General features: G+C 53.5%; 7 protein-coding genes across 7 annotated transcripts; 4 read left to right on the forward strand and 3 right to left on the reverse strand.

The window, feature by feature from the left end:
• Positions 1-84: 84 nt before the first annotated feature.
• On the forward strand, positions 85-967 carry J4E79_003257 (uncharacterized protein; the record flags this gene model as incomplete). Its single annotated transcript, XM_049352152.1, has 4 exons — positions 85-397; positions 455-574; positions 623-826; positions 876-967. 4 exons carry the CDS (start codon positions 85-87, stop codon positions 965-967), a joined length of 729 nt encoding a protein of 242 aa, XP_049213623.1.
• A 789-nt stretch (positions 968-1,756) lies between these two features.
• J4E79_003258 (uncharacterized protein) lies at positions 1,757-2,915 on the forward strand (the record flags this gene model as incomplete). The annotated part of the gene is made up of 4 exons (XM_049352153.1): positions 1,757-1,814; positions 1,866-2,026; positions 2,091-2,579; positions 2,718-2,915. 4 exons carry the CDS (start codon positions 1,757-1,759, stop codon positions 2,913-2,915), a joined length of 906 nt encoding a protein of 301 aa, XP_049213624.1.
• A 427-nt stretch (positions 2,916-3,342) lies between these two features.
• On the reverse strand, positions 3,343-4,436 carry J4E79_003259 (uncharacterized protein; the record flags this gene model as incomplete). The annotated part of the gene is made up of 2 exons (XM_049352154.1): positions 3,343-3,496; positions 3,550-4,436. 2 exons carry the CDS (start codon positions 4,434-4,436, stop codon positions 3,343-3,345), a joined length of 1,041 nt encoding a protein of 346 aa, XP_049213625.1.
• Positions 4,437-5,872: 1,436 nt separating this feature from the next.
• J4E79_003260 (uncharacterized protein) lies at positions 5,873-8,548 on the reverse strand (the record flags this gene model as incomplete). Its single annotated transcript, XM_049352155.1, has 3 exons — positions 5,873-6,899; positions 6,951-7,951; positions 8,387-8,548. 3 exons carry the CDS (start codon positions 8,546-8,548, stop codon positions 5,873-5,875), a joined length of 2,190 nt encoding a protein of 729 aa, XP_049213626.1.
• Positions 8,549-9,023: 475 nt separating this feature from the next.
• On the forward strand, positions 9,024-9,656 carry J4E79_003261 (uncharacterized protein; the record flags this gene model as incomplete). The annotated part of the gene is made up of 1 exon (XM_049352156.1): positions 9,024-9,656. The coding sequence occupies one exon, from the start codon at positions 9,024-9,026 to the stop codon at positions 9,654-9,656; it is 633 nt and encodes a 210-aa protein (XP_049213627.1).
• A 421-nt stretch (positions 9,657-10,077) lies between these two features.
• On the reverse strand, positions 10,078-11,037 carry J4E79_003262 (uncharacterized protein; the record flags this gene model as incomplete). The annotated part of the gene is made up of 1 exon (XM_049352157.1): positions 10,078-11,037. The coding sequence occupies one exon, from the start codon at positions 11,035-11,037 to the stop codon at positions 10,078-10,080; it is 960 nt and encodes a 319-aa protein (XP_049213628.1).
• An 872-nt stretch (positions 11,038-11,909) lies between these two features.
• J4E79_003263 (uncharacterized protein) lies at positions 11,910-12,833 on the forward strand (the record flags this gene model as incomplete). Its single annotated transcript, XM_049352158.1, is given in 2 exon segments — positions 11,910-12,779; positions 12,798-12,833. The coding sequence occupies 2 exon segments, from the start codon at positions 11,910-11,912 to the stop codon at positions 12,831-12,833; spliced, it is 906 nt and encodes a 301-aa protein (XP_049213629.1).
• Positions 12,834-12,972: the final 139 nt, after the last annotated feature.

Consider the following 12,972-nt stretch of genomic DNA (forward strand, 5'->3'; position numbering starts at 1 on the left):
AACACAAGACCGCAACAGTACAAGCGGCGAGGCACACGGGCTCGCGGCATTCACTGCGACAGCTCGACGACGCGGCGCGCGATGATGCAGCCAGTGCCCGCCCGCCGCCGCTTGAGCCCTGAGCGCCAAGACGCTTATGGTCTGGCGCATCTTCCCGCTGCCGACTTCAACAACGTCGATAGAGCTCCCAAGACGACACCCACGCCCAATTCGCCCGCCATGGCCGACCAATACGTCACCTACCACCCGCGGGACGCTCTCTCCAATACTGCGAACACGACCCTGCAGACCACGGCTGCCGGCGCCATCATTGCCGGTGTCCAGAACACACTCAGGAAACAGAATGTCGGAGCCATGGGCATCCTCACCCGGTCGGGAGGCATAATCGCGCTATACGGTCCGTAGCAGGTCAATTGCAGGAAAATACATTCGAACGAAGCTAATTGACGTGCAGCCGGTGTGGGAGCCGCCTATCAATTCACACTGGACGCGACCAGTAACCTGCGACAAAAGGATGACTGCTACAGTGAGGCAGTTGCCGGTTTCGTGGCTGGATGCGGTGTCGGTGTTGCCAGTACGCATGCTCAGGACCGATACATACGCCGGTACTAACAGTTCACAGGGCGAAGCCTTCCATTCATGCTCGGTGCCGGAGTATGCTTCTCCACGGTCCTCACTGCCTACCGTTACACTGCTGGAATGCGCGGTATTGGAGACATTCGCGACCAGGTCGATGACGATGGCGAGGTTGAGCGCAGGGAAGAGCTGAAGAAGGTGCGCAGGCGGCCAATGTCCGAGACTCTGCAGCAATTGGGCGAGGGACGAGGTATGTCCAATAAGGGCCAACACACTCTTGCTGAAGCTGACTTCACCAGGAATTTACGGACCCGGATACGAAGAGAGGAGGCGGCAACGACTGTTGGAGAAGTACGGCGTCGACGTCAAGGCAGCGCAAGAAGCCGCTTAGAAGCATTACACATTTCCTTGGAGTCACAACGCAAACACCACACAAACCTGGGCCACATCTGGCTCGTGTATATACCTCAAACAATCGAAGACTTTATCAAGACTCTTCTTCGCCCCCAAGATCAATGCATGGCGTCAGCCCTCTCATCTTAGTCTGCTTCAACGACATCGAACATTCGTCTCTACTATCAGATAACTAACTTGTCAAAGTGCTGAGCTAAGGAAGGACTCTACCATAGTTGCGCGTAAGGATAAAATCCATCTCATCGCTTATGCTGCAGGCCGACTGGTATTGTGCATTGGACAGGGTTCGTGTGCGATGTGCGGAGAGCTTATAGTGATGTTTGGATTCCTCCAGTTCAAGAAATGTATTTCGGATGATAGCCATGCTTCAAAGATCCATACATCTGACAATGCACGAGACGCTATTGGTGAAATGCGGGGTAGCGTGCATCCCACCAGTTCGATGATGTCGCGTCTTTCGACCCTCAATCTGGTTCTACTAGTAATTGGAATCGGTGACACAAAAACCTCTGCATTATCGACCTGTTGCATTGCCAGACTGTCACCTAAGCTCGTAGTTTCTGTACTTCATTGGTCTTCACCATGTTGCGGTTTTTCGCGCGCACCATGCGCGTCTCTTTCAACCCCACTAACCAACCCACCGACGCGTGAACATCCCACCGAAGAACTTCGAGGCTCAACGCATGCCGAAAGACAATAATAGGGCTGGCGAATATTAAACCTCACACCTCAACTACCTTAACGTCGCGACAACACCCGACGCGCAATGGCCGAGCCCAACCTCAAAGAGACCTTCTACCGCCAGTTCAACCAAGATGTCGCAAGTCCGTCTCCCACATATCCACCACAGCATGCGCCTTGACTAACACACTCAGCACTTCGCGCGCAAATCGAAAACCTCTCTTCCGTATCAACATCCGGCGGCGAGCGCAATGAAGCAATAGACAACTGCCTGGCCGGCATAAACCGAGTAGCCCTCGATGTCCAGGACGCCTCGAGCTATCTTCCGGCTTACGATCAACGGACGTACAGCGAGGTGCGTCATATGCCAAAAGAAATGCAGCTTTAATAGGGGATAGGAGGCTGACAAGAAAGTGTAGACGATCAAGCGTTTGAGCGAGAAGCTGTCAGAAGTGAGGAACAGCTTCGATCCACCCAAGAAATTCAGTTTCAAGAACAGAAGCAAGGATATCGCGAAACCAGACACTGCACCTGATACATCGAGCGCGAAACCGTCCTCCACATCGGAACAAACACCGCCATCACAGCAACAACAGCAGCACGACACAACGCAACACGACTCTTCTCCGTCAGCGCTCTCCTGGAAATCCCACGCCCGTATAACCCTCCCTTCATCTCCCCACGAAACAAGTTCACCGACAGTGTCCCACCTCACCCACTGCATCGTCGATCTCAGCGCCCCAACGAAAGCAAACGCGCCCTTCGCTGCCCTCTACCTCCGCTCCATAAGCTCGTCGCTCATAATAACCGGCCAAGTCGCAGGCGCAATACACATCACCGATGTCTCCAACAGCATCATAGTGACGGCGTGTCGGCAGTTTCGCATGCATGGGAGCAAGAACGTGGATGTATATCTACATAGTACGAGTCGGCCGATCTTTGAGGACTGTGAGGGCCTGAGGTTTGCGCCGTTGCCTAGTGTATATGTTAGTCTTCTCCTGGTACTTGCAGTCTTTGCTGTGTAAACTTCGCTAACGACCGTATAGACGACACCGGAGATCGAACAATCGCCAAATCAGTGGGATCAAATCGACGACTTCAAGTGGTTGAAGGCCGAGCCAAGTCCGCACTTCAGTCTGCTACCTGAAGCCGGGCGCATATCTGAAGACGCGTGGAATGAGAGCATACCCGGGGACGAGAATGAGAGCCCGGATGATACCCTGAAGGCCTTCGGTGTACGGTGACGGAAACCGACCATCAACATAGCCATGTAACAGGTCTCTCAACCTTGGCGTACACTCTAGCCACTGCGGCTTTCTGGCTTGTTTCAATCATGACAAATTCTGAGAAGACATCACAGTGCAACGAAGATCTTTGTTAATGGCCGAAGTAAAAAGTGTTGTATATTACATGCATGCTGATCTGTTGCGGCCGTGTAACTGGTAGTACATGTGAGGAAAACCCTGTCTGGCTTAAAGAACACTCCCTAAAAAGATCATACCACTTCCCTTGACCTCGTCAGGCCCACATTGTAGGCATGTGGACAGAGTTGGAACGCTCCATGCTAAACGCTATACGCGATGCAAGAATGTCTCACCATGTCGACCTCCTTCAACAACAGCGCATCTCCTTCACGACAGAAAGAGACCGATGAGAGAGCCACGCTTTGGCTTATGCAAAGTGAGCGAAGACGAGAGCAACGACAATAGCCGCGAGGGAACTCTTTCCGGCACCGACGACATGGCCGGTGTTGATGGGCACTTCGATGTAGCTGGGGTAGGGGACAACAATCGTGCCGTTGATGCCGCCAGATGGGTAGGGATAACTGCAAAGACTGGTCAGTGAATATAGAAAGTATCAAGAATCATTAAGACGTACCCAGATCCAGAGGGACCACCAGAGACACCTGAAGGGACGCTGGTCGGGATAGCTTGCGTATTGGTGTTGGTGTTGGTGTCATTGCCAGGCACGTCTGAAGGCCCTGCCGTGATGTACGAAATGAGAGTCTGTGTCTGATAGCTCGTAATCCTAATAGTGCTATCGATGACCGTGGATACAGGACCTGTTGTGGGCGAGGGGCTTGGGTAACCAGGAGTAGTAGACAATGACGCTGAGTTCGTGCCAGAGGCGGTACCCGAGGATCCTGTGGCGGTAGAAGATGTAGAATCTCCGCCTGTGTATGTCGGAGCAGCTTCGATAGAGCTTCCAGGTGGGGCAAAGTAGTTGCTCGATGAAGGTCCGGCTGAAGGGCTTCCAGAGGGTATAGCAGAGCTGGCACTTGGGTAAGAAGCTGTAAGAGAAGTAGGTACAGCATCCGTGTTGGACTTTGTCAGTGCAGTTGAACTACCTGATGGCACGAGGTATCCACTGGAAGACGGTCCAGCAGGGCGAGATGGGGCAGCCGAGTAGCTCGATGACACTGTTGGTCCACTTGGGTATGGACTTGCGGGCGATGAGACTGTGATGGAAGTCGGTACGGCATCTGTGATAGAGCTTGCTAACCCAGCTGAGCTAGCTGGCGGCACGACATAGCCACTCGACATTGAGCCGGTGGAGGCGGCTCCCGGAGACGTGGGCACATAATCCGTATTGCTGCTCGGTGGCACGGATGAGCCGGACGGTACGTAGCCTGGTGTTGAAGGAGTGGCTGGGTTACCAGAGCTTGGCCCTGACGAGGGGGTACCTATGGACGTAGGAATTGCATCCGTGTTGCTGACAGGTGGAGCTGCTGAGCTAGCTGGGAAAGTAGAGCCTGTGTATGACATGCTGGAGACCGCTGAGCTACCAGGGTTCACGGGACCTGGGTTAGTGGGTGATGAGACCAGGGAGCTGCCCGGAGGTGCGACATATCCATTTGAAGAGCCAATGGAACTAGGCCCAGCTGATGAAGCGGGATATGAATTGCTAATGGCGTTGGTGTTGGTAGATGAAGGAACCACGACGACACTGCTTGCTCCGGTTGAAGGCAATACATCTGTGACGATCGTGACTCCAGTGCTTGGAGATCCTGATGGGAGCACCACACTCACGCTAGGAGGCGTAGCATATGCGCTGGATGGGGAAATACCTGTTGGCAGAGCACTCGTCTGGGGAGCAGAGCCACTGGGATATTCAGAGCCACCTGGGAAGATTTGAGACCCTGAGATGAGGCTGACAGAGATGCCCGCGGAACTGGTGGGGTAGGCGGAGCTAGCAACTGATGAAGGAGCAGCCGTAGTTGGAGGTGGCCCATACCCAGGAGGCGTCGAAGAAAGTAGACAGATCGTGGTTGTTGCAGTGACATAGACAACAGATGTCTCAGCAGTGGTGGTATAGGGAGGGCAGCTCGCAATGTCGGTGCAGATCTCCTGGATCAGGTGGGTTGACGTAACCATAATGACCGTGGAGTGGGTATCGGTGAGGGCACGCTCGACACCTGTTGACGTTTCAGAGTTGTTTGAACAGCCAGATAGCGATTGAGGTAACAATGATACTGAAGGAACTGCGTGAAGTTAACTTACGAGGAGCTGCAAGAGGCTGGACTGCAAGAGCAGTACCCCCGAAGAGGGCGGCAAGCTGAGTGACCTTCATGTCAAGCGTCGAGCTGGCGGCTGTGGTGAGATGAGATTGAAGAGTGCACCAGATGGGCAGAGGTGAGCAAGATGACCAAAGGAGCAGGCCAGTTGCTGACGGAGGGGCGAAAAGGAGTGTGGTAAACGAGTGTAGGAAGCTGGGTGCAGAAGAGAGATGATAAACACTGGGCGATGGGCTTTATCGGGGAGGCACGAGTGCCAAGGGATGGGTGACCGCCGTGAGAAGCTTCGGGGGTGAGATTGGGAAGGTGCTCCCAGGTCATGACAAATTGATTCGGACAGCAAGGGCAACAACACCGGAAGCCACCGAAGCGGATGAGACTACAGCTACGTCATGACAGGTCTATCGCAACCCGTACTACAAGCGCGATTGCGGATAGGGAAGCTGCACTGTTGCATATGAGCGGACCTTCACCCCGATGATGGGTAGGACTGTTGCCAAACGACCAAGTGCTGTTCAAACTCATATGCAAAGACCAGAAGGATCAGATGGAAGATGTAATTAGAAGAATGAGATTCTACATACATGCGGGTATACTGTAGCTTGTCATCTTGATGCTTTTGACCCAAAACGCCCGGATGTGCCAATCCGTGTATGGTCACCCAAAAACCTAGCTCGGTGCCAGACGCTACTGACGTGTCGGCAAATACGCACCACCAGCAAGTACCAGGTTCATTCTAGTGAACTGCACCTTGTACACGGGACTTTCCTTGGTCGGAAATACACTGATCTGGTCTGCCGAGACACCGGTCTCCTTGCTGGCTTTCTTTCCTGTCACTGTGGTTCCACTCGCGCCCTTGGTCGTCATAGCACCGTCCGCCTTCGCAGCCACGCCATCAGCAGCCTTGTCACTGGTCTCTTGGAGCACATCCCAGACACGGACTGTCTTGTCCGCTCCGGCTGAGACGAGAACGCTCGATTCCACACTCCAGGAAAGCGACCAAATACCACCCTTGCCGTGTCCTCGCATGCGCTTCCGCCTTCGTCCAGTCTCAAGAGTCCAGAGAATGATGTTACCTGCATCGTCGGCGGAGGCAAGCGTCCTGCCGTCGGGAGAACATGCTATGGCGGTCACGTTGCCCGTGTGGCCCGTGAAGAGGCGTAGACAGTTACCACCAGCGATGTGCCACATGCGTACTGTGCGGTCGCAAGAACCAGTGAAGATGTAAAGGTTATTGGGATGAAAAGTAACGCAGTCAACGTCATTGTCGTGACCAACATAGATGCGTAGAGGTTCAATGTGATCTGTTGACCACAAGCGTGCGGTGCGATCATTTGAACCAGTAAGGAAGTAGTGTCCATAAGGTCCCCATTGCAGATCCCAGACTGGATTGTCGTGTCCGCGATAGGCTACAAGACATGTATATGTGTCTAGCGACCAAAGTCGGACTGTTTTGTCCTCTGAACATGAAAGAAGGCATTCTGAATTTGTTGGTGGTCCGGATGGGTACGGGTTTGCTGTGGAAGGTGAGAAGGCCACTGCAGTGACTGGACCGGAGTGGCCGACGAGCCGTCTTGAAGACGACGGTTGTGCGTCTGGCGCATCGTTTGGAGAGGTGAGTGGACTGCCGTCCATGGACCAGACCCGTATGTAAGACTCGTTCATGCCGGCCGCGACAAGCTGATTGTCACCAGAGAAGTCAATACAGTTGATGCTATCATTGGGTCAGCTACATTTTCTGAGACAGAATGACGAGTGAACTTACCTGTCGTAGGTGTTATGGAAGGTGTACATGGTGACGCTGACAGCTGGGCCAACGCCGCCTGTTCTGCCTTCCATCTTGTAGCGATCTCGGTGCTCGATGATCTTCTGAACCTCCATGGAGACGTCGCGCGCAAGTGAAGGCGGCAGAGGAACAAACTCCCGCGAGGGTCCGTCTTCTGTTGGCTCCTGTTTTATGCGTTGCTCGAACTCCTCTACTAAGCTTGCTTGTCCCGGTCTTGGCGCGCTTTTAGCATCCTCGTCCTGTAAAGCTGCGCGGACATCTTCCTGCAGATCTGCCTCTTGTGGGTATGCGCCTAGCTGCAGCCTTATACGGGCAGCCTCAGCTTCCGGATCATGGCGCGCAGTGAGGGGATGGCCTGGGGCGTGTCCTGGGATACCTTCGTCTTCTGCTGGAAGCTCGTCTTCGCCATGTCCACTTGCAAGGATTGCTGCTATACTCTTCTCGGCCGTGGCCGTTCGGTCGACGGTCACGATGTTCAGGTGTTCCCGGATCACGTCTATGATTGTCGAACCGCCGTCAAATTGCTTCGACTCGAGGAACTGAATGAGATTGAAGAAGGGCATTGTCGTCAGCGTGATGCGGTATTTGTTGTCGATGTATAGCTTTGCGATGCGGCTCTCCTGCAAATGTGCTTGTAACCGGACCTGGCGAAGTGTTTTGATATCTTCGTCGTGGTCGCGCTCGAAAAGACCCTGATACGTCGCGAAGAAGGTTTCCGCATCCTTGGTGTAGAAGTCGCGCACCATGTCGAGGTACGAGTAGACGAAAACAGGCCACAGCAGCTTCCGCAACTCTGGTCTGTACAAATCCAGGTTGTCTTCGGTGTATTTGCGAAGGAGCTCGAATGCTTTTGTGTATCTCGCGCCGCCCGCTTCGGTGCTTTGCGCTACGAGGGATTGGCCGTTAGTCTGCGGTTCAGACTCTTTTCGAAGCATCGCCTCGGTGCGGACATATCCCTTTTTAGAGAGGTACTCCAGTACCTGCATGAATGTCAGCAACAGCCTTTTAAATCACGATCATCTACATGATGTCAAGCAGCAATCAATGCTTCAAGTGCGCAGTACCGAGGTGTGGCCACCGTTGTTGGTCGCATAACTCTTTCCGTACGCCGATGCGTTCATATTTGGCTGACTTTACGAAGATGGGAGGGTAGGAGGCAGAGCGCGCGAGGAATGCAACAGTCGCAGTATGAGAGTTCTGTCGTGGTAGACGTAGCGAAAAAGTGCGCGCGACTTGAAAACGGGATCGCGCAAGGCAGACGGGAGTGTAAGTCGAGAATACGGCCAAGGACAGCTTTCTTTCACGAAACGCGACGGCCAGAGACCGCGCGGACAATGCGCCTTCACCCGCCGCAATTGTGCAAACCCTGACAATAGCAAACACGACTGCAGTGAGAGAGAAAATGTTGTACCTACAATCTGATTTAAGTTTTGCTGCGATTGCGGCCCCGAGGCACCTGGCGGCGGAGGTCCCCCTTGTGGAGGCATGGCGTTGTGTGGTGGTAAACCTGCGCTGGGCGGTCCATTTCCCACGCTCATTTGCCTCACAGGCCCGGGCCCTTGAGGGGGCCCTGACATGGTTGTGGTGTTGTTCCTTCTCTTCTACGTCGGCAGGGAGCAGCTCCTTCACCTCGAGGCTGGGTGGAGACGGGTCGCAATGTGCATGGAGGGCCGGAAACGTCTCCCGGTGGTCGCTCCTGGGTCGCAAGTGGTATTGGAGCTGTTTTGACGCGTGGCGACTTTGAGTTGATGGGGGTATCGCGTCTGAAGCTTGCCAGGACGTCACCGAGGCTTGCCGTGATGCGGAGTGAAAGTCGGAGGTGAGGTTCGCTGCGCGCGGCCTGCCAAGCATGCGCCGGTGCGCGCCTGCATTGCGGGCCCTGAGCTTCCCCAGCTTCGACTCCAAGACACCAGGCACACAGCACGCAACTGTCGCATTACTTCCTGACAAACGTGCTGCTGTCGCATACACTTCGACTGCAAATCCGCACGTCTACCGATTGCTCTACCTCACTAATTATCCCTCCTGTCCACACTCGCCAAACACCCCGCCATGTCTACCGAAGCTAACCAACAAATCGCAAACGAGACGGACCAGCAGCAAGCCGGAGACGCGAAAGCATCTGAAGAGCCGAAAACGTACCGGGAAGTCGCCGCCGAACACATCGATACCCTCAACGAGATCAACCACCAAATACCCAAACTGCTCAAGTACTTCGCAACTGCCCTGAGCCAGCTCACCAACGATCCGATCCCCTTCCAACATGACGCCATGCAGTGTACACCGGGTACCCTCGAAGCGCGCAAAGAAGCCTTTCGCATCAATGCCCTCTTCTGCGGAGCATCCTGCGAAGTAATAAGATCAGAGTTGGTCAAGCAAATAAACGCTCTCGAACGCTACAAGGTCATACCGAAGAGCCATCCCAAGTTTACCGTCAATCAGAGACAGGGGCAGGGGCAAGCCCAGAAAGGCAAGGAAAACGAGAGTGAGGTCGTGGATCCGGAGAAGGAAGTCAAGAACGGAGGTTACGGCGAGTTTGACGTTGGTGTATTGAATGCGAGGGCAAGCTCGGGACAGGTTGGGACAGAAGATGTGCTGGACCGTGCGAAAGCGATTCTGGAGGAACTACAGAAGCGGACTGGAGGTGCGGTGGGCGATGAAGAGGACATGGTCATTGATGGGTGAGGAATCGTGGCGTAGGGATGTACGACCATCGAACCAAACAACCAAGCACCAAGCACACGATGCAGCGCGGCCCAGGCAAACCCAGACGATATACCCGACCCTATATGGCGCGCAGCGTACGGAACGGGGACTCTCGGGATATACCTGGAAACTGAACAGCAGTCGCAAGGGGCAGCAAAGCCGGAATGGAGGGCAACTGAACCTGGACAAACTCCATGTCGCCCTGCCAACACTCCTGAAATGTAGCAGAGCGAGGAAAGTCAATGTAGACGCGCAAAACTGCTCACGTCTACAAGCGGACAGATGAACAAAACAAGTGATATTCGATACTTTTACACATAAATAATGCCGGCCCAACACCAGGGCCTCAGGCTTCGCTACAATACTCCCGCTACACGTCTCCTTCCAAAATCCAGTGCCCCTACTCTAGTGCCTTTTTCATGATACCAATGTCCTCGGGTGTAGTTCGACAGCACCCTCCAATAAGACCGGCCCCAGCTTCGTTCCACTCCCGCGTCTTCTCAGCCAACGTCGAACCTTCCGTTCTCTTGCCTTCCCACTCCCGCGCCTTCGCATTCCACTGCTCACCAGAGTTGGGATACACCATCAAGGTCCCCCTCTTCACCAATGGCTTCAAAGTCTTCAGAGCAGCCAACCCCAAATCATCTGGCACACAGTTGAAGCCCAGCGCAACTACCTGGTCTACATCATCGAAAAGTGCTGCGATCTCAGAGATGGGTGTGCCGTCGCTGATGTGAGAGCCATCCCGTAATGTGAAGCCAAACCAAGCTTCCGTGCTGGGAAATTCTGTGGTGAGCAGGTCCAGGAGAGCTTCGGTTTCGCCTTTGGATGGTATCGTCTCAATGCCTAGGATGTCGGCACCGGCAGACACGAGGGCTTGGATGCGGCCGCGGTGAAAGTCCTTCATTTCTTCCTGAGGAATGGAATAGTCGCCTCGGTATTCCGAGCCATCTGAAAGGAATGCGCCATACGGGCCTACGCTCCCCGCTATGAACAGTTTACTTCGAACATCCTCATTTGTCTCGGCAACGTATTCATCTCTTGCTTGCTGGGCTAGTCCCACGCTTTTGCTTACGACTTTTCTGGCTTCTTCTTCACTCAAGCCCAGGTGCTTGACTAGTCCCGGAATGGAGGCTTGGTAGGATGCTGTGATTGCAACATTTGCGCCTGCGCGATAGTAGTCGAGATGTGTTTGTTTTATGAGGGCTGGCTGATCAAGCAGTATGGATGCGGACCACAATGCGCCGCTTATGTCTGCTCCCAAGGTCTCCAGGTATGTTGCTAGCGCGCCGTCCAGGATTATGGGGGAGCCTTTAGCGATGTGGGCAGATAATGGGTTTGGTGCCGGTGACGATGCCATGATGATTGTCGCGGAATCCTTTGTGTGTATCCAAGAGATGAGAAGATGAAGTCAATCTTAAAATGGGAAGTTATTGGTTAGTAGTGTTGAAGCTGTGTGCTGAGATTTAGTCATAATCCGATGTGCGGAGTTTCGAGCGCCGATGCTCAGTGGGCATTCGACATCAGAAGACCGTTCTACTTGGAGGGTGAATGGCTCTACTTCTTTTGCATTATGATCCCAGCCAAACAATATCAGCCAACATGGAGCAATCAAAGATAATATGCCGCTGCCTGACTTGGTCGTTGAGTGAGTGGAAGAGGAGGGTTGGGGGAAGGAACGAATCAGAGATTAGCGCTAACCCTAAATGTGGGTTCCGAGGTGCCCCTGCCGTCGCGTCGCGTACATTCCTTCCACACGCGACATGCGCAACACAGCTACCGCAGTAAAGACAGTAGGCGCCTCCAGCTCGCATCTGTCGGTCTGCAGGCAATTGTTGAACACGCCTACAACGTATCGCTCATTAGGTGTTATTGACCCAACTCACCGCCCCAATCAAGGAAAGAATTGATCACCCTGGAGCCTACATTGACGCCAGATTTTCTCATTTGCTAAGTTTATCCCGGCATTGTCTACAGACCTGTTCGAATTTCTTCCTCATATGAGGTGTCAGCATACTCCGAGTCTCGGCCAACAGTCTAGCCGTACCCGCTCGCTTCACCAGTCAAGCAATCATGGAGAGCTTTGACCCGTCATCGGGACTGGTCTTTAGGGAAAGTACGACGGCTTCTGTCCGTTCAATGGTACCCACATGGACAAGCCATTCTCGTGGTAGAAGGGTGGACCCATCGAAATACCGCCGGCAAGCTGGAGGATGCGATACTCTGCAAGCAATGGCACTCCGTGCTTGCGTCTGGAATGTTGACAATATGGAAGTTGAAGCTCTGCAATGGCTCGGATGGTCATATGCTAGCCGCTTATACGAACACATCAAGTACAACGACACACTGTCCTTCCGTACATGGAGTCTCTTCCAGAAAGCTTTCCCGGAAGACATCGATCGTCACTCTAGGTTCAGAGTCCAGGACAATCCTGGGGGTCTCCTACCCTCTGTCGTCGACCGATTGGCCAAGCTCGATGCCCGCACGCTGACTTTTCTGTGTATCCGGGTGTCCGATATAACAATTGACCAACTTGTTGCCCTTAACAAGATCGAGACGCTCGCAGTTCTCACATTAGAGGTTGGAAGAAGCCGGCAGAACGCAGTACTGTCACTTCAAATGATGCGCGACTGGGGACGAAGTGTTGGCGAAAGTGGTGCAATGAGGAGTCTGCGGGTACTTGTCATCAACAACTACATCAGGCTTCCGAAAAAACCGCTCTTGGAGTTCATCTCGTCCTTTCCGGGTCTAAAGCTAGTTGGAATCCACAGTCCACAGTTACCCGATCCCGCAGAGTGTGGGGAAGGCTGGGGCATACATTCAGCTTCGGCCCTTCTTAGCGAATGGAGTAGTTCCGGTCTAAGGAGAAATACCATCGTGCAGCAACTGTACGAAGCATCTTTTGTATCCTCTTCCGAAACATCACGAGACGCTACTACTGATGGCTGCAAGGCATACCGATCCCTCTCCTTTCAGTATGCTCAAGGGAGCAAGAGTTTACGAGATGACGACGTCGCGTGGTTCATACGGAAGCAACAAGCCAAGCGACCAAACAAGCGTGCTGGTGAATACAAACCTCCACCAGATGGCGGCAAAAGGAGGGTACGTAACGACAAAAAGGTCGATATGGGTTCGCTGCTGGGTAGTTTTGGTTGATCAAGGTACAAGCCAGAAACAATATGGCTGTTATCGGAGTAAGAGAAGGTGTTATCATACAGCCAGAGGACACTCGGTGTCTATTTGGGTGTTCACGTTTGTAGAGAACGACGTTGTATACCACCAGGCTACCTCATGT

Source organism: Alternaria viburni (assembly GCF_023758015.1).
Source record: "Alternaria viburni strain BMP 2772 chromosome Unknown scaffold_5, whole genome shotgun sequence".
NCBI lineage: Eukaryota > Fungi > Ascomycota > Dothideomycetes > Pleosporales > Pleosporaceae > Alternaria > Alternaria viburni.